The 21,992-nt window shown below is 35.9% G+C and overlaps 1 protein-coding gene across 1 annotated transcript in view; it reads right to left on the bottom strand.

Moving 5' to 3' along the window:
- Positions 1-441: 441 nt before the first annotated feature.
- LOC110033874 (dihydroorotate dehydrogenase (quinone), mitochondrial) overlaps positions 442-21,992 on the bottom strand; it is a 35,783-nt gene continuing 14,232 nt past the window's right edge. Inside the window, exons 3-11 of the mRNA XM_020738022.1 lie at positions 12,361-12,684; positions 11,729-11,984; positions 4,538-4,618; positions 4,347-4,454; positions 4,232-4,261; positions 3,823-3,963; positions 3,610-3,647; positions 3,418-3,517; positions 442-791 (exon numbers count right to left, since the gene is read on the bottom strand). Coding sequence (XP_020593681.1) covers positions 717-791; positions 3,418-3,517; positions 3,610-3,647; positions 3,823-3,963; positions 4,232-4,261; positions 4,347-4,454; positions 4,538-4,618; positions 11,729-11,984; positions 12,361-12,684 — 1,153 coding nt within the window. The 3' untranslated portion in view covers positions 442-716. The remainder of the gene's footprint in view (positions 792-3,417; positions 3,518-3,609; positions 3,648-3,822; positions 3,964-4,231; positions 4,262-4,346; positions 4,455-4,537; positions 4,619-11,728; positions 11,985-12,360; positions 12,685-21,992) is intronic.

Below are 21,992 nucleotides of genomic sequence, written 5' to 3' on the forward strand. Positions count from 1 at the left end.
TATATATATATATATTATACCCTCTGGCACAGTTAGCCTTAAGGAGATGGTACTTATAATTTTAGACACATTAAGATTTAAGAGTGGTTGGTGGCTCACATAATAGCCTTTGTACATTCCTTTATATATATATATTCATGGACAACAATTATAATTATAATTTGCTTAATTTTCTCATGTTGCGAGCTGAATTTATGAATGCATCTTATCATACGCTAGGCATTTTTTTTTCCTTGGTCATTTTCATTATTTTTAATTAATGTTAGTTAATTATAAAGCATTCATCTTAATAAACATTAAACCCGCTGGGCCATGCACAGAACACATCCATAAACATTTTTATGCTGTAAGGGGGACCTTAAAAAGAGTAAAAATCAATAAATAAAGCCCTCATAAAAACCAGCATATAAAACAATTCAATAAATTTACAAGTACAATAACTAAAATTTAAAAGAACTTGCAGTTTTCTAAAAGCAAAACTGAGCTCTACATTTCGGGCAAAACTTTACAAGGTAGAGATGGAAAACATATAAGCAAAAAATCAAAAATCAAAAAATTACATTGGAGCAGGCTTTGTTGTAACTTGAATCAGGAGAAAGCTTGCCGGACATCTCTGATAATAAATTGGGCTCACTTTTTATACCCATGAATGCATAAGATGAAGGAAAGCCAATGGAAAAATTTCTCTTATGCTGAAGTCTTCCATTGAGTCCTTGCTATCTGCAATCCACACCTACAGCTTCCTGGACAGATTTGAAACCATCTCTTTCAAGACACGCTGCCAGTTCAGCCTGAGGAGTATATATACATGTGATGAACATGTAAAATATCACTTCAATACAAATTCTAGAATCAAGAAAAAATAATAATAAATACCAGCATGATGAACATAAGGAAAAGAAGCAAGTATCATTTATTATAACTGTTCCCAATTTCTATTTTATTCAAAATAGAAATCGCATCAAAACTCTTCCACAGATGAACTTCATTTAATTCCTCAATGTTTCATAAAAGAAAATGTGATACAATGCGACACCAACCCTTGAGAATATTGAGCGTTGGTTCTTAAACTAATAAATAATGCTGTTCAACTCAAACACAGAAATACTGCACGACGGTGAAACCCTTTATCAACTAAGATTGATTGAAACATTTGCCTCCTTGGCAAGCTATTAAACGCAATTTAAGAGATTCCTCTAAATAACATGACACAAGACTACTAAAAAGGATCTTCAGTTTGAAAATTGCTATGTTACTATCTACTGATTATTTAGACTAGGGTATGGTATGCCAACATGCTTGGATCGATGGAACCATAGGGCATCGGAAAGGTTTGTCATCATTCCCCGGCCTTCTCCCCCAAGCTTATGAGTTGTATCCTACTTGGACAACATCGCAATATATAAGAACCTATGTGACGCAGGAGCTTTCTGCCTCTGCAGTTTTCCACAGAATCGTAGAATAGATGGGATCCCGCGATCCCTTGGAATTCCTGATCAAGAAACCATGGATTCAGCGATCGCTGGAGGTTGAAACAGTAACCTCTCGCCTGGTGGCAAACTCAGCTGAAAATTTTGTCTTTTCTTTCTTATTTCCTATTTTGTTTTTTTTTAATTTGGGTTAATTTCTATTAGAAATCTGTTTGTGTTGTTTATTTCTGTGTGGAGGACTTTTGCTTGGTTTTATGTATTGTGGATATCGCAGTCTCTGATTTCTACTTTAAGGAGTATTATATAATTTTTCTTTTACAAGTAGTGTATGTTACTTAGAAAAAGGTGGCGGAACCTCCTCACCGCCGCCATTCGACCCACTGTTTTTCAGTCAGACAGCCATCGAACTGCTCAAATTTGCAGTCCAAAAACAGATATCACCCCTTTCAGCTTCAAAGAAAGCAGATGTTTTCAGCTTTAGGATTGCAGTCCAGCCGTCGTTCCCGCTAGATTTCAGCCGACATCATTCCTCCCACTTTTCTTACCTATCCTACAACATACCTACTCCGTTCCGGTGTCCTTTCACCCTTCTACAGATCCTAGAATGGTCACGATGGGTAACCCTCACAAAGAACCTTGATATAGCCAAACGATTAATTTTAATCAAAGTCTCTCTAACAAATAAGAGAGGTAATTAACCATGATTTTCTGTGCCTATGAAAAGCCTAGAACTATGAAATTGAACTCAAATGAGAGTGATGTCTATAAGTTATTTATAAACAACCTAATTAGCCTTTTGACACCCTTCTTTCATCAGTTCCAGACCAAGGATTTCTTTTAAAGACCACAGCCAAGTACCCTAGGATGCCCTTATTTATAGATCGGACAATATATATATATATATATATATATATATATAATACCAAACTTAATAACGACTAAAATAACGTTGATAACAATAAAAATGATTATGAAGTCTAACTGACAAAATATTGTCTAAAATATCAAATATGAAATAAAAATCCTACATCATGAAATCTAATCTTTCCTGTAAATGTTAAGTAGCTTTTAGATTATGACAAGCCAACACTTATTCATATTTGCATGCAGATAAGAATTAAAAGCACCATAAATAATAGCCAACACATTATAGGAAATTTTTCAAATTCATCATAAAATATGGCTTAAAAAATAAATAAATTAATATATTTACCAAGCACTTTACAAACTAATTAGTACAACCTAAAAACATTAGAAGTAGGACCCGGCTCGAAACCGGCTTGAATAGATTTAATGCGGCTCGAAATTGGCTCATGACTCATTAAATTTGATTTCAAGCCGAGTTGGCTCGAAATTGAATCGAGCTCGATCCAGCTCAAAATCAAAAGAGCTGGCTCAAATTGAATTATTTGGATCAACTTTAGCTCGAAATTGGCTCAAACCAGCTCAAAATTGAAACTAGATGGCTCAAATTGAGTTATTTGGATTCCTTCTAGCTCAAAATCAGCTTGAAATTGACTCATGACTCATTATATTCAATTTTACTTTGCATTAAATATATAATATTTATAAATAAAAAATACTACAAATCGGTCTTGAGTAAGCTCGAGCCAATCCATGTATGTCTTGAAATCGGCTTGAAAAAAAAAATTTTGATCCAAAGGTTCGGCTAGTTTATTTCGATCCGAGCCAAAATTCAAATCAATTTTTTAGTGTTTAACGATCTTCGAGCTAAATTCACAACCCTAATTAGAAATAAACAATAAAAAACAATTTCAAACCAAAACCAAGCAAATTATAGTTAGATGGTATGCAAAAAAAGAACAATGCACCTTTTTCTTCATTGTCATAAGGAAAGCAATTTGCTTATACCAATAGTCTAATATTGCTAACTCATTGTCATAATGAAAGCAATTTGCTTATACCAATAGTCTATTATTGCAGTTAGCCACATAAATGACCCAGGGTACATAAGGTTCCAAATTACCTTCATCTGGGGGATTAGCGCAGGTCCACCATAAGCAAAGGATGTATAGAGTTGTACAAGTGTTGCACCAGCTCGAACCTTTCTGTATGCATCTTCGCCGCTACATTAAACGCAATTTCCCATGAACTTAGCAAATAAAACTGTAGAAAAATATCCTAGTGATATTTAATGACAAATAAAAGTTTCCAATACCTGCTAATACCTCCACAACCAACAAGTGGGATCTTTCCCTGTAATAGCAAAAAGGTTGAATTACTGCTATAATACTAGTACAAAGAGAAATGTGATAAATGAAGGGACATGAAAACAGAAAGTGCTAAAACAAATAAAATAGCAAACTAAACTGTTAGTATTAAGTTCAATAAAGACTGCCACGAAGGGCAGGAAAAAAAGACTGGTGAGTACCCTGGTAAGAATATACATCTCCCTAAGCATGCCCATCGAAAGATCGAAGAGCGGCGTTTTTCCGCTTAAACCACCAGCTTCTTTAGCTAAAGGATGATTATTTACAGGATCTGGTCTCGAAATGGTTGTGTTTGATATGATCTGAGAAGAAAAATTTAGAATGGACAAAATATAATTCATTCAAAGTGCACCCAGATAATATCATGCAAATAATCGGATAAGTTAAAAAGAAGATTGGCAAAGCAAAAGCACAGTATTGAGTATAAATTGAATGCAAGCCAGTCAATTCAGTAACTTTTAAGCTTCAAATTACTTCTATTCTAGCATTATATATAGTGAACTAAAATCTTGCATAAAAGAAATATTCAACCACTTGAAGGCGAGTAATGAAACAGACAAAAGAAATTACCAATCCATCCAAGCGAAGTGCAAGAGCCACCTGTAAAAGATTAAAAACAAATGAGAATATGGCGAAGCCAATTTAAGGGGACAGGGTCAGAGGTAGGATGGAGATCCAAGTTTACTGCTGCAATGTCTTCAAGATCTTGTTTTGACAAATCTGGAGCAATCTTCACAAGCAATGGCGGTGGACCATCCTCTGCCCATTGCATCTCATCACGAGCAGCTTGAACCTATAATTTGATATTGGAAACTTTAAAACTACATCAGAAAGAAGTCTCTAAGGAAACACTACAAGACTCATTTAGGCTCCAACCCTCTTAATAAGATCCTTAAGTTGTTTCCTCCCCTGAAGTTTACGAAGTCCAGGAGTATTTGGTGATGAAACATTGATCACCTGCGGTGCCATACAGAGTCAGATCCGAGATAGTGAACTGATAGCTGAAGAACAGTGCGACTTAATCATGACATATCAGAGCAAATAAATGGTTTAAAAGCAGATGCATTGTTTTAGATGACATTCAATGAAAATAATTTCAAAAGGCAACATCATGTAAAGCTTGTTCATTATTGTATGCCCAAGCTGTAATGACAAATTGTAAACATTGCATCCAATCACAAACACCATCAACCTTTCCCAAACTACTCGTGTTTACACATCTCACACCTAAACTTTCCTACTTACACCTAAGCTTTCATGCCAAGATAGTGAACTGACAGCTGAAGAACAGTGCGACTTAATCATGACATGTCAGTAAACAGATAGCAAACAAATGGTTTAAAAGCAAATGCATTGTTTTAGATGACATTCAATGAAAAAAATTTAAAAAAGCAAAATACTGTACTGCTTGTTCATTATTGTATTTAAAGCCCAAGTTGTAATGACAAATTGTAAACATTGCATCCAATCACAACCACCATCAACCTTGCCCAAACTACTCGGGTTTACATATCTCACACCTAAACTTACATACTTACACACCCATCACTCAAATCTTTAATTTCAAACCAAAAATGGTAAAATATACCTTTTCATGCATAGATTTAAAGCACCAAAGTGCTATAAATGTAAATATGAAAGTATATGTGTGAGATATGTAAATACATAAGAATTGCGTGATATGTATGTATTTTCGTAATTATAAATCCTCATACTATCCAAGATAAAAATTTCAAATCGTAAGTTGGAAATGGGGATGTTTTGTGCTTGTTTCTGAGCTGACTCAAGTTCTCTTGCTAAATGATTGACAATCAAAGCTTATCCAGGTAGCTAGCTGAGAAGAGCATCAAACGGTTCTAGCTCTAAACAAAGCTTGAGCTGTATATGTTTGTTATCTGTTTGTATTAGTAAAATGAGAAATTAGACAATTTTTCCTCTAGGAGTTCCTCCTAAATTCCATATGGTATCAAAACCTAGATCTCGCTTAAGTCTCCGGAATCCTCCCTGAAGCAAGACACTCTCCAACACATGCTTTTGCTCTTTCTCACGGCTAGCTTGTAGCCGACAACTAGCCTGTTAGCTTCCTGCAGGCGTTCCACTAGGAGAATCTTCCTTGCAGAAGCCTGCAAGGGTTTGGTTCTGCAAGCTTTCGTAGCATCCCATCAGAGCAGTCACACTCCCCTATCGAAATCTTTCATGCAGGTGTTTGCTACTCCCGTGGGCTTTCACTGCCTTCTATCAGAGCAGGCTTCTGTTGCGTGCCATCAGAGCAGCTATACATTATGTTTCCTCAGTCGGAATCTTCCCTACAGCGTTCACTACTCCCATAGACTTCCACTATTTTCTATGGAAGCAGTCACAAGCTTCCTCGATCACAGATACAATGAATCTCAAGATTTTCTCCCTTTAGTGGAAATCATAATCGGTGGGTCTATCTGATCTTCTTTCTCCAGTGGAAATCCTTTGCAGCAGATATCATAATCCGGTTGTCGTGATTCTCTATAGTGAAAATTCCATGTCTGAGACTGAATGTACCCTGATGGCAACCACTCCCATCTCTCCAACACAAATCCTGCCCCTCTGTATGGTTGAAAATCATATGTCGACGACATAATTTTTTCTCAGCTAGAAATCCTTTCCCCGCCAATGAAACTCCTTCTTGTTGACGCCTTATCGTGACCAAATACGATATGAAAGCTACTTCTTCCTCTTTAGAAGTTACTTCTGAACCTGACTCTATGATGTTTGGTTCTGCAGAATCTGAATTCTCTTTCTGCATCACCAATCACAAACTACATAACAATAATTTCTTGCAATGATCTCAATCTATGTTTTAAGTACATTTGTGAGAAAGGAAATAACGATCATCTCACTGAGAAAAATCCCGCACAAAAAATTACTGATCTTAAACATCGGACACTCAAGATTGAAGTTCACATAATCATGTCATGACTTGGCAAAACTCCATTACCACAGAAATTGGAGAAAACTTCCTCCTGTACAAAAAGTCAAGAAAACAAAAAGGATACTGCAAGGAAAACCCATTCAATTGTTGACAACACCTCCAAGTTATTTGACATTAAAACTATATTATATGATCTGTGGTAGGGTGAGTTGAATGTCACTTAATACTTCAACATTTTCTCCAGATATTGGCTTCAATTAGATATGCATGAAACCTCCACATTGATGTGCACACAAGAATTTGCGCTTTACAAAAACATAAGAGAACCTTCAACTTCATTCGAGAACTCAACAGGGAACTAGATAAGTTAGAGGAAGAATCATTAGAACCAAATCTCTTCCCCTAATTCATGAATCCATTGATAAAGCACGAATAGATGAGAGCAAGAAGAAAGTCATGATGACAAGTAATCCCACTGCATCAAATGTTGACAACTTCGCTTTATACACTCACAAATCATCTCAGGACAAAAAATCAAAGAAAAACAGACCGTGGTGAGAATATTGCAAGAAGTTTGGTCGTCTTAATGAGATGTGTTGGAAAATTTATGGAAAGCTGGCAGATTTGAAGCCCAACAAAGTTAAAGGTGATGGGAAAAATCAAGCAAATACAACATCCAAGGAAGACGAGCCTCATGAACATTATCCATTTAGCAAGGAACAATTTGAAGCTCTCCAAAAACTTCTGAGATAATATTGTGAGCCTTCTATTAGTCTTCTAGCACATCTATGTAGTCTTGAATCTACTCTTGTTACTCTCAACAGGAAGAATCGGCCTTGGATAGTGAACTATTAAGCATCTGATCACATGACAGGTGATATCAGTGATTTCCAATCCTTCCATCATTACAAACACCATGTTGCAGTTAGAACCATAGATGACTCCCTCTCATCTGTAGAAGTAAGAAGAAGTATGAAACTTATAAAGGATCTTATTCTTCAGTCTATGATTTATGTTCCTAAACTTAACTGTAATTTACTGTTTATCGGAAAACTTACTCGTGACGTAAATTGTGTTACTAAATTCTACCATAATTGTGTGAATTTCAAGTGATGAACTTAGGGAATGTGATTAGCAGTGCTGACATGTATCATGGACTTCATCTACTTACTAAGACTCCAAATTCAAAAAAATTGTCCCACCATTCACAATCCTTCGAGTCAAGTCTTGTATCGGAGCTGTTTCTCATCAGAGTCAAAGTTATGTTATAGCATTTTCATCTTCGGAATCCTAATTATTTTATATTGAAAAATTGCATCCTCATTAGTTTATCAATAAAAAACCTAATTCTTATCAGTGTAAAACTTGTCCAACTTACAAAATATACTCGACAAATGTACCGAAGACTTAAATACAAACTAACACATCCCTTCTCCATGATTTAGAGTGATATCTAGGGGTCCTCAAAAATAAAAAATATAGATGGTGTTAGATGGTTTTTCACCTTCATTGATAATCACCAGAACCACTTGAACATTTCTCATTAAGGAAAAAATCTGAAATTGTCAGCATATTTAAGATCTTCCACAACATGATCCTTCACCCAATCATAAAGCAAAATTCATATTCTCAAAACTACTAATGCAAAAGACTACTATAACTCTACTCTTGGCCCTTATCTATCGAAAAAAGACATTCATATAAGCTCTTATGTTGACACAACCCAATAAAATAGTGTAGATAAGAGAAAGAACAAACATCTCCTCGAGGTAACCAGTTTAATTCTATTAAGCAGCATTGTACCCAAACACTTTTGGACAATGTACTTCTCACATGCACTTATCATATAAATAGGATGCTCAACAGAGTGTTAAACAAACCTCTCAACACCCTCATAAAATCCTACCCCCACATTCAATCCTTCAGCCCTAACCTATCATTAAAAATTTTTTGTTGCATCGTCTTTGTTCAAACTTAATCCCAAGTTAATCAAATGCATCTTTGCAGACTACTCTTTAAACAAAATGGGGGTATAAATGCTACTCTTTATACACACAAAAATTCAACAACTCCATGGATGTCACATTCTTTAAAAATCAACCATATTATCACAAATCTAAAGAGTTGGAGAAAATATTAAATTTAGGGCATCATTCAAAAATGTGGAACTCACCTCCCTTATATCACTAATAAACTTACTATTTTCTCCGCTATCAAAAATCAACCTGAAAATGAACCTACTACTCCAATTAATCCTTCCACCGCTCCCACTAGGAGCAAAGAACTTTGTGTGTACAACAAAAAAAAAACAACAACAACAACAACAACAAAGCCTTAATCCACCGAGCATGTAAGGGATAATATGTAAAACCAAAAATGTAAACCACTGAAACCAACTCCACACACCTCAAGTATTAACACAGTGATTGGGTGAGCACATCATGACAACCAAGAAGAAGGAGCAAAAGAATGCACACAACACCAAATGGAAAAATTTGTGAACTATGAAAAATTATCATCCTCTTACAAATCTTTTGTTCATAACTTGGATAATGTGTGGGTCTTAAATTCAATCCAAGAAACCTTATCTATTCCTGCTTGGAAAAAATTGTGGAAGAAAAGATTCTTGCTCTTGAAAAGAATTGTATATGGATCATAAAAACTCTGCACCTGGGAAAGGAAATATATGATGCAAATGTGGATTCAAAATTAAATACAAAGTAATAAGTGTATAGAAAGGTTCAAAACTAGACTTGTAACAAAAGGGTTCACTTAGTCTTATGAGATCGATTACCAGGAGACATTTGAACGAGTGTGAAATTGTTCACAGCAAAAATATTACTGCATTTGTTGTCAACAATGACTGGCCTTTACATTAGCTAGACATTAGAAATGCATTTTTAATGGGGACCTTAAGGAAGAAGTGTATATGGAGATACCTCCAAGATTAAAAAATAACACAAATAATCAGCTAGAGTGCTAACTAAAAAAATTATTATATGGGTTGAAAAAATCTCCCACGACATGACTTGAAAGGTTTACCGAGAATATTTTTGTCAATAGTTTACTATCAGTGTCAGGCTGATCACACTTTGTTTATGGAATCAAATCAAGAATGTATGATAGTCATCCTAATTGCCTACGTAGATAAATTTATTCTTATAGACAATGACGTTATGGAGCTTGAAACAATCAAAAGAATAATGACTTCAGAGTTTGAGATCAAAGAACTTGGAGCTTTAAGATAATTCCTGGGAATGGAAGTAGCAAGAACTAAAAAAACTGTCATATCCCAAAGAAAATATATCTTTGATTTATTATCAAAGAAAAAAACTGGCATATCCTAACATTCATATCTCCTTTAGGATACTCCTATGAATCCCAATCGATGAGCATCAAAAAGAGAGGATACCACCCCTGTTGAAAAAGAGATGTATTAAATACTTCTGAGAAAACTTATTTATCTGTCACCTACAAGTCTTAAAATTGCATTTTATGTGAGTGTAGTGAGACAACATATGAACGATCCAAATGAAAATCATTTAGAAGTGGTCTTTTGAATCCTGGGGTAAATAAAGATGACTCAAGGACCTGGATTAATACTCAAGAAAACTGAGAATCGTAACAATGACATCTAAATTTATGCTAGTTGAGCAAGAGAGCTGACTGACAGAAGATCCACTACAGGTTACTATTCATTTCTATGGGATAACCCAGTTACTTGGAGAAGTAAAAAAAACAAACTGTGGTGGCAAGAAGTAGTACAAAATCTTAGTATCATGCCCTGACCCAAGAAATTTGTGAAGGGATATGGCTAAGTAATTAATTGTGGAACTACACATTAAGAACAAAAGCACTACTAAGATATTCAATAATAATCAATTAACCATCAGTATTTGAAAGAAACTGATACAATAAGATCAGACCAAACATATAGAGGTTGACAGACAGTTCATCTCTGAGAAGGTTAATAGAGGGGTTGTTCAAGTAAACTATATCACAACTCAAAATCAGAATGTTTACATTCTTACCAACACACTTCCTCGGCACCATTTTAGTAATCTCAACAACAAGTTTGAGATGTCTAACATATACAACCCAACTTGAGATGGAGTGTTGATATGAAACCGTGGGTACATTGCTACATTTGAAAGGGAGAAATTATTCTCCCTTAATTATTCATCATTGTGTTTTTATTTGTTTCATTTTTATCATGATGATTTGAATTTTGCACCAATTGTATCAAGGATTGTCTAAGTTGTACATAATTTGTTATTTGTTTGTATTAGTAAAATGATAAATTAGATAGTTTTTCCTCCAAGAGTTCCTCCTAAATTCCACACAACCCAATTCCGCTACCCTGGTATCATAGATGACTTTGATTTCATTTTGTCACATAATGAAAGTGCAGTTAACAATTTATAAGTTGACTAAAAATCAAAATTTGTTAAATTAAGTTTTCAACCATTTTTTCATTTCACAATACTCAATTCGTGGCATCCAAACACAGACTAAAAGTTTTTCAAGATGCATGCCTCCTGATACAATTGCAAAAATAAAACTTTTTATATAAATACATATTTTGGGTTCAATTACCCATAGAATCATTTGACAAAATAGCACTTTGTATGAATTTCAGTATTCGTATGCTGCAACTGTAAATAAATTAAATTTAAAAAAGGTCTTTAAATTAAAAGAAGAAATAACTTTATGAATTTACTTATTATATGCCAAATAATTTTGTTAAACGAACAACTTGCAAACAGGACAAAAGACAAAATAAACTGCATCGATTAAAGAGTTTTCTTTAAACAAAATTAGAAACTACAATTAATCAATTTTCATAAACTGGAGATTAGTCAATTTTCAAACCTTATAAAAATAATATTTCAAAGCATCGAGATTTCACCTCGTTAGTAGATCACAATAAAAAGACGCAAATTACAGCAGCACCAATAAATCTGCTGCATAAAATAAAATAAAATAAAAACTAACGGAGATGCCAGCAGAATGATATAAACTATGAAAGTTTAAGACACTGGCCTGAATTGAAAAATACACCAAAAAGGAAGAAAATTTAAACAGCACTCAAGCGCATCACCACAAATTAATAATTCATACAAATTAGAAAAGTGATACTATAGGTATAAAATAAAAATTACCAAGTAGTCAGCATACTGAGAGAGGGTATGAACTCCTTGAACATAATCTGCAGCAGCATCTTCACTTGTCTTGTTCTTGCCAATATTGACGCCAAGAATTCCAGGACCAGCTTTGCCTCCCTGCTTCACATCATCCTTAGATGAAGATAAAGTACTTGTTGTTTCTTCCATTTTCCTTTTTCCATGCTGGGCACCGAGACGTTTAGCAACAACCACAATACCTTCACTATTGAATCCGCATCGATTTATTATAGCACTGCCAACAAAACCAAGAATTTGTTAATGAATATTCAATTCAGATAATTCAATCAAGAATGTTTGATTATTGAAATTGTAAGATAAAGTTGTGATTATTAATGAGAAAAGTGTCAATATAGTCATCCGATTTTTTTTTAGGGGGCTATTTTAGTTTGAGTCTATAAAAGTGCTAATTTGGTCTCTAAACTTCTTTAATATGGGCTTAAATAATCCACACCGATGGTAATTTAGCTCCAAATTAATGGGCTTGGGGAATAATTTGGCATTTTTATGCACACTAGATTAAAATGACCTCATCTAAATAATTAGGGGATTATTTGGGCACATTACTCTATTATTAATGTTAAGAAACTTAAATAAAACAACATGCTTACCCCTCCTTTGGTAGTCTGAATATCCGAGGCTTTGGATTGCCCTCCTGTGGCATAGGAGTAACTGAACCAATTTCAACGAAACCAAATCCTAACCCAAGTAAACCTTCAACTGCCTCAGCATTCTTATCAAAACCAGCAGCAAGTCCGATGGGATTTCTAAATTTTCGGCCCCATACTTCCAGACCAAGTACCTCTGGGTCAGGCCTTTTCTCCCTAGGAAGCAAGCGCCGAGCAGCAGCTAAAACAGCCAAATGATGTGCAACTTCTGGATCTAACAGAGCAAACAATGGGTTCACAAGTTTTGTAGCCGTGAATAACCACCCACTGAAATTTGGTTAAGGCATGGTAAAAATCATGTCAGAGAAAAAAAAATCTCACTTGGTAAACAATAGATTAAAAAATATTGACCAAAAAAGTAGATGCAAGTATAAAGAAGCCTTCCTTCTCAACTATACATTCATCAATTCAGGCCACTACCCAGAAGTTAAGAAACTTTGAAAACAAGCAAGGTGAGAACACATTAGAATGTCACCATAGCTTTCAATAAAATGGCATTATAATGTGTGCATCCAAAGCAAATCCCAAGGAGTTGGCATAGATACTTGCTACTTTTAAAAAGAGAAATTACTTCTACGCAGGGAATAAATTTTTAATAGACAATAAATATAAGCAATTTTTTCAACTCTTCTAAGGATGCCGCATGACTCCTATAAATTAGAAATTAGAAAAAGAGTTGAGAAAGTTGAGCATGAAAAACGGCCAGAACAAAAGGCAATATAAAAATAAGCTGACCACTAGGTTAATCAAATTTCCATCTAAACGTCATGTCCTATGCAAAAAGGGTAATTAACAGCCTTTTAATGAACAGAAAATAAAGCCCTTTGAAATAGTCCTGTGTAAACACAGGCGCACACACAAGAGCACAGACGTATAATGCATAACCTAAATTCTTCAATGACTATATATCCCAATACACGTCCACTTTCTCTATTTTTCATTTCAAATAAAAAATTTCTGCTCTATAAAATAAACTAGATGGCCAAGCATTTTACAAGTTTCTTTTATAGAAATAAATTTGTTTCAAGGCATCATATGCTTTTCAATAAAAATGTTTCTTTAACATGGAGAAATATTCAGGGAAGACAAGGTGAAAGCAACTCTAAACTGTGATTCTCATCTCATGTGAATCTATAGATCAAGAGCATCACAAAAACAATTTATTCAATGAACACTAGTTTTAGTAATCAATATATTATCCAATTGAGCAAACAAGAAAATTAATTCTATAGTTCTATTTGTGCTCTCTTTTCTCAAACATAAAGTTTAATTGAGTCTTTATATAAATTAGATACTTTACATTTATCCATTCAAACATATAAAAATAGAGATATGCGCTATGTACATTATCGAGTTGAAAATGATTGAACAAGATCATATTTGTGTTCAGCTTATTAAGTATTTGAGCTTGTAAAACCAGCCAAGCTTGAGCAATTTATTGAGTTAGAGCCTGCCAACACGAATATCGATTTTTTTGGACAACCCTAATGGCCAACTCAGGTCTTCAAAGTAGTAATTGACAGTCAAGAGTAGACCATTAGTATGGTTGGTAGCATTGCTTGAAGCTTCCAGTTCGAGCAATTTGAAGTCAACATGATATATTTCAAGCCAAGTCTTTTGTCAAGCCATCAACTCAGACTTTTTTTACAGTTAATTCAAGTCTAAAACATCCTGCTTGAATAATAATTTGAGTTGTGGTAATTAAATAAATTGATTCCTCTCAAAGCTCAACTGTCATAGCGCGCTGGCATTGATTTTTTCCGGGCGTGATTGTTAAGTAATTTTGTTTTTGTCCCCATTATATTGTGCTTTACTTAAGAAATGTTGTATGGTAAGGATTTCATAACCTAATGATCATGACTAAGTAATGTCAAGACTCTCCCCTATTGTGATTTATATGCTTAATATTCAAATTGTTTCGAGAAGTTTCCACCAATGATACATGGAGGCGAGCATGCTTCTCTTCTTCACTTCTTTAGCTCATCCAAAATTCCACATTGTATTTACTATCTTCCTGATGATTTTGCTTCTCATCAATTTTGCATTTTTTATTTTTTTTGGATCCAATGAGGATGCCGAAATAATTAGAGAGGCTCCTGTTACAGGATTTCCACTTCCACCTAAAGAAAGAATGAATCTAGGGTTTCTGTTAATCAGAATAGCTTATCTTTTGAAATCTCATCTGTTTTAGATACATGTTGATACCGAGTTAGTCAAACAACGATAGGAAAACAAAATATTATTGTTGAATTAAAAAAAAAAATCAAATCACACAAACAGATATGAAAATAGCAACAGACACGATACAAACACCACTAAGAATGTATCCCAAGGGGTGTTGGGCGGCTATGCGGGATGGAAGAGTGCTAGGTGGGAGGGAGAGTTGCGGCAGTGGTGTGGAGGAAGTGGGGGGGGGTGACCTACGGTTGAAAGGGAAGGAAGTTGGGGATGGAGTTGGCAGCTGGAAGAAAGGGTGGCTAACAAGAAAAGCATTGCGGAGGGAAGTGCAGCAAGGCAAGGGGTCGCGTCAATGAAGGGGCAGCTGTGGGGCAAGCAAATTCGAAGATAAATACCACCTCGAGAGCAAGATACACACGGAACACCACCCAATCATTAGAAACTAATCACCACAATGAAAAGGATACACCCAGAGCATCACTTTTGGCTTGAGTTTCCCAAATGATCTTGTGGGAAATCTCTCTTTCTTCAGTATGAATTAGATCTCTCTCCTGAAATGTCCCCATCTTCTTTATTTTTATTAGCTTGTACCTGGTACTTGTGATCTGCTTGATGATCTTTTTCCCAATCTCTTCGTGTAGCTTCTGAATCTCATGTACCCTCACGTCAGCATCCACATTAGTCTCTAAAGTAGGAGGAAGTGGTACCAACTCAAGTGGAGTGAGTGGGTTGCACCCATATATGACCTCGAAGGGGGTGCGTCTCGTAATCTGACTCAAGGAACTGTTGGGCTAGAATCAAATCCAACTGCTTGATGTTCTTTCCTATAAAACACCTCAAGAGATTCCCCAAACTCATATTCAGCACCCTTGTCTGAGAATCCATCTGTAAATGAGCAGTTGAGTTGAATTGAAGCTGAGTAACAAGCTTCGCCCATAGGATCCACCAAAAGTGACTCAAAAACTTAACATCCCTATCAGATATAATGGCCTTGGGTATCTTGTGCAGCTTCACAATCTCCCTAAAGTACAAGTCAGTTATATGTGATGCATCTAATGTCCGGTGGCAAGGTATGAAATGAGTCATCTTCGAGAACCTGTCAACCACAACCATCATTGAATCATTGTTTCGCTGCTTCATTGGAAGATCCACCACGAAATTCATACTAACATCTACCCGAAAAGCCTATAATACTAGTAATGGTGTGTATAGTCCTGTATTTTGCCCTGTAGTAATGGCCATGTAACAAATTTTGCACTGCCTAACATATCGCTTCACACGTCTTGTTAGTTTGGGCTAGAAGAAATTTTCCTTCACCAATGTGAGGGTCTTATCTCTGCCAAAGTGACGCGCTAATCCCCCAATGTGACTCTCCTGAATGATGGACTCCCTCAACGAACATCTGGGAATACGCAACCTGTTCTGGTGGAACATGTAGCCATCAAATATGTGATACTGTCATGCAAGTTTCTTTTGACATTGTTTCCAAATCTCCCCAAAATCCTCCATTACCTTGTACAACTTCTTTAGCGCCTCGAACCCCACATCTCTAGTCTAGGAGATTATCAGCAAATGGTGGTGACTCAAGGCATATGTTACTTTATTTTGGCTTCCTTCTTTGTGCTAGAACAATAACTGGAATGACACCAAGAACTCGATCCAGTAAGCATGCATGCCCTTCAGCTTGCTCTGATTGTTCAAGAATCTCAGCCTCGTGATCCATGAATAAATGGAGCTCGCTTGTCAACATGTAGTGACTCCAGTGGTGAAGAGCTCTCCATATTGCATAGAACTTTGTCGTGTGTCGAATATTTCTCTTAGACTCATTTGACTTCTCATTGAAGAAGGCTCTGGGATGTCCTCATTGACTCAGTATTGCTCTATTCCCCACATTACAAGCATCACACTCCATCTCAAACAATTGGTTGAAATCCGGTAGAGCAACACTAGAGCTTGCATCACCTTCTCCTTAAGAGTGTCAAAGTTGTAATGAGCTGCCTCTATCTAGTGCAACTTCTTTTCTTTCAAAAGTTCTATCAGGAGAGCTACAATGGTGCTAAAGCTCTAATGAAACTCCTATAAATTGATGTCAACCCCAAAAACTGCCTCAACACGTTAAAAAAATGTGGGGGAGTCCAACTCACGATTACTTCGATCTTTCTAAGGCCCATCTAAATGCTTATTGCAAATATAATGTAACCCAAAAGGCAAATTCGTACTGTCAAAAAGAGATGCTTTTTTGGGTGAGTATATAGCTTTTCCAATCGCAACTCCTTAAAAACCAATCTTAGATGTTGCAAGTGCTCCTCCAAACTACTGTAGAAGAGATGTCGTCAAAGTAAACAACGATAAACCTGATATGGTGATATTTGTTGCACATGGTCGACCTTGGAAAAGAAAATGATCCCATGCAACTGATCCAATAAATCAACTATGCGAGGTATAACTCGATTATTAATACATATTCTCCTGAACCATCCTTCTTAGGCACTATCAGAGTGGGAACAACACATGGGTCGATACTCTCTAACCAACCCTCTAGCAATGAGATCCTACAACTGCCGCTGTAACTCCTCGTACTTAGTTGAACTCAATATATAGGTGGGCTTGTTCAGCAATACCAAACTAGAAATAAGATATATGGTAAGTTGGATACCTCAAGTGGTGGTAGACCTTTTGGTAGATTGTCGGTCATCACATCCTAAAAAATCGGCTAGCAGCAGATGGATCACCATTGGTGGCTTGGTATTCTCCTTTGTCCCCGCTAAGACGATTAAGGCCATCACGACTGAGGCTTCTCGTACAAAAGTGTAGAAAGGTGGAATGTGGGACCATGAGCTTCTCCACGACGTGTATATCTTCTCCTTTTGAATCCTTGATGGACTAGAAAACAATGTGCTTCGCCTCTGCGAATGAGTAGGTGTTCTGGAACTCGTCATTTTGAGTCTTGCGATCGAATTGCCATGATCTACCCAATTGGATGTGACAGGCATCCATGGAAACCACATCACACCAAACTTGATCTTGCAGTTGATTGTCAATGGAAAACTCTACTATGAAATGTTGATCCACTCGTATCTCATTTCTCTTCTTCAATTAGATCCAAGAATAGGGTTAGAGATGCTTCTGCATAGCCAATCCAACTTCTTCACCATAAAAGCGGAGACCACATTCTCACAGCTCCATTTGTTAATAATGAGGTTGCATACTATTCCTCTCACAGTTCATCCTGTGTGAATAATATGTGCCTCAACCACGAGGGATCCTTCTACGACTCTATCTATAGAGCTCTCCTTACAACTAGCATATCTTGTGTGGCAAACTCCTGATCAATTTATGGTAATTGACTCATCAGTAGCATGATTAAGGTAGGGTGTTGAAGAGGATGTATGGGGTGATTTAGATTGGAAAAGAAAAAAATATTGGGTTAGGTAGTGGTGTATTTCGGGAACTCTGAGATAGGACTAGGGTTATTAAGCTAGCTCTAATATGAAGAGATATTGGAGTTACCCAAACAACGATAGGAAAACCAAATATTATTGTTGACTTCAAAAATAGATAAATACAATCACACCAACAGAAATAGAATTAGCAACGGACAAGACACAAACTCCACTGGGAATGTATACCAAGGAGTGGTGGGGGCTATGTGAGATGGGAGGGTGCTAGATGGCAATAAAGTTGGGGAATGAACTGACAGCTAGAAGGAAAGGGAGGTAGATGGTTGATGGTGGAGGCAAGGTAGAGGGAAGCGACTACGGGGAACAGTAGGTTGTTGTTTTGCGTGGCTACAATTAGGCAAGAAGTTGCGGTAGTGAAGAGGTGGATACGAGGCAAAGAAAGTCGGAAATAAATACCACAGAGAAAGCAACATATAGATGGAGCACCACTCAACACTTGAAGGTTAGTCACCACCTAATAACGAGATACAGTCAGAGCACCACTCGCCGTTGGATATAGCCCTAGAAGAGAAAACATGATGAGTCAACGGCTGTCTTAACAGAAACAAAATAAAAAAACAAACCTAGAAACACCAAAACAACAAATATATATACTAGGATAATTTAGGATAGGCCAGCCATCTGTCAGGTGGCAAATCCCTTGAAATTTAGGGTCAGGTCTAAGGGAAAGAAAAGCTGCCCAATCCAGATTCCTTGCCGTAAGAACCACAATTATCTTGTCCAAAAGTCTCGTAGCAAGCGACAACGACGTCACATGCTCAAATGGACAAGCTAATAGTACCACCATTCATTAAGCATTAAACGGTGATTCAGCTTATCAACTACAATAATGATGAGATTAAGTTTCATTTTTTTGTGAGAATTATAAGTGGATATTATTTTTATAATGCAATAGATTTTTATAAGTTTGAGGCTAGGTTCGAGAGCTCTAGATTTGGAGTTAACGGGAATTATTTTCAATAATACTTTGGCATCAAGTCGTTGACCTTTTTATTTTAGTTTTAGTTGTATAATAAAGTATGTAAGCACTAATGCTCTATTTATTTTTTTTTTAATTGAAATATCTAGTGAAAGTCTTATAGAGTCATCTTGGGTTCAAGTTTCAAAATAGTCCCTGGAATAATCATGTATCCAATTTAATCTCAAAGTATCGCACTCGCCAATTTAGTCCATTCACTAAACAACATTGCTCCCAAATTATCTCCCAAAAACTATTTTGGGGTCAATTTTATATAAACAAGAGACTATATTAGAATCAATTTTGTATACAAATTTTTATCAATTTCTACCTGTGCAACCCATCTGAACTAATTTTGTATAGTTGAGATATTAAATCAGAGAAATGTGATACCCAGGCACTAAATCGATCAGATATAAATAATGGAGATACTAATTTAGGATTTTTTTGTCATGTTGCTAGGGTTTGAATATTTTCAAGCTAGCTTAATATGAATTTAAGTTGCTTCAAAACCAATCTCAATTGAAATTTAACCATGTAGGATAATTTTAAGCCAACTAGAAATGGCTTTGAGTTAAATTTAAATCAATTCTTTCAGGTTAAGCTAGCTTGACTCAAACCCAGCTTCAATTTTGAGTTAAAGAGTCAATTCCAACTCAAATATTTCAAGTCTAAGCCAAACCTAGGTCACTTGAGCATTTTAAGTTTGTCAATCATTGACCAAGAGTATTCATATTGACAATCTTGGGTTGTTTCGTCTAGTGAGTGATGACGGAGAAGGCAGTTGGAGAAGATTTGATAGAAACAACTAAGTAAATAATCCGAGACGAGAAAAAAATCAGAAAAAAAACTAAATGTATAATCCAATAAGAGATACAAGAGACAAGAGTTTCCTACTGTCACAACTAACATGGTACGTAAATCACCATCCAAATGATCTACGAAGGAAGAAGACAAAGAATGTCACATGTCACCACCCAACGTCGTGGATACAGACTCATCTCCATCCGAGAATTGAAAGAGGAGCACATGCCCTCACAAAACTCAAATGAACATAAGCCACAAACACAATAAACTGTCACATATTTACAATCAACAAAGGGCATAAATCTAATAAAAATAACAACAACAACAAAACCTTAATCTCACTACGTGGGGTCGGCTAAATGAATCTTTTTTCTCCATTGCGTCCTATTTAGTGTCATATTTTCATTTAGTTCTAAATTAAGATCATTTTTATACAATAAGCCTAAGTCTTCCTAGGTCTACCTCTGCCTTTCTTAACATAAGTCGAATCTAAAACATCTACTCTCATAATCGGATCATCAGATGGTCGACACTTAATGTGACCAAACCATCTAAGATGATTTTTTTCTAATTTTGTCCGTCACAGGAGCTACACCAACACTATCACGAATATACTCATTTTGCATTTTGCTCTAAGTGTAAAGCCACTCATCCACCTAATCATTCTCATCTCGACAACACTTAACTTAGTATCATGCTTCTCTTTTAAATGCCAACATTCAGCTGCCAACATTCAGCGTCATGTCATAGAGCATTGCATGTCTCACCAACTTCTTATAAAATTTTCCTTTCAGTCAAAGCGGTAATTTTCTATCACACAAAAAGCCCGAAGCATTCCTCCACTTCAACCAACTTGAATTCTCTTATTAACATCCCCATCTATATCACCATCGCTTTGAACAATAGACCCAAAATATCTAAATCTTTCACATCTTTTAATAATTTGATCACCCAAAGTTACACTTTTGGCATTAGAGCTGCTACTACTAAAAATACATTCCATGTATTCAGTTTTAGTTCTACTCAAATGAAGGCCTTTAGACTCCAATGTAGACCTCCATAATTCAAGTATTTCCTGAGTTTTTTTCTCTCGTCTTATCCACAAAAAGGATATCATCAGCAAAAAACATACACCAAGGTACATCCTCCTGTAAATGTCCAGTAAGTACATCCATAACTAAAGCAAAGAGATATGGGCTTAAAGCCGGTCCTTGATGTAATCCAACAAAAATAAGAGAATATTTAGTCAATCCTCCTTCAGTTCAAAAACAAGTAACAACTCTAGTTTATATATCTTAATAAAAACAAGCAGACAAAAATAGTCATGTTGTTATTATGAGTGATCGACAACCCAAGCCCCCACTTGGACCAAACCAGTCCAGGGTTCCCTCACCGCCCCGCATCAATCTACCAAGGTTGGTGAGCTTCAACCTCATTAGTCAAAACTAATGACTACTCATGATATAGCGTTAGTTCGACCATGTTGAAGGTGACAGAGCTGTTGTAACCTCCCGGAATTAGAGGATCTTCGACTTCTAGCACTTGTCTCCTCGGTGGCATGACTAGGTTTAGGAGGTGAAAGAGGATATATGAGACTGATTTAGAGTGCAGAAAAAAAAATATTTAGGGATTCTTATTTTGAAAATCAATGAGGGCGAATTAGTATCAGGTCAAGATTTAACAATGATTGGTGGTGAAAGAGAGTATATGAGACCGATATAGAGTACCAAAAAATATTTAGAATTGCTTATTTTTAAAATCAACAAGGGGAATTAGAGTTAGGTCAGTATTTGATGGTTTGGTGGGTTTAGACTTGGGAGGAAAAAGACATATTTAGGGCTGCTGATTTTGAAAATCAATGAAGAATTAAGGTTAGGTCAAAATTTATCTATGGTTTGGTGAGTTTACATTTGGGAGTTAAAAGACGCTGATTTAGGGTGTAGGAAAAATTTTTAGGCTTGTTGATTTTGAAAATAAGGGGTAATTTAGTAATCATATGATGGAATCAGGGTTAGGCTGGCTCTAATAACAAATGATATAGGGAAGAAGGGTTGGAGAATATTTAGCAAGAGCAACCAAAAAAGCAAAACGAGCCAAAAAAAACAACCAGAACAAAAACGAGATACATTAATCAAATAAAAGAAACAAGATACAAGAATTTCCTACTATTG

The sequence above is a fragment of the Phalaenopsis equestris genome, unplaced genomic scaffold (assembly GCF_001263595.1).
Source record: "Phalaenopsis equestris unplaced genomic scaffold, ASM126359v1 Scaffold001307, whole genome shotgun sequence".
NCBI lineage: Eukaryota > Viridiplantae > Streptophyta > Magnoliopsida > Asparagales > Orchidaceae > Phalaenopsis > Phalaenopsis equestris.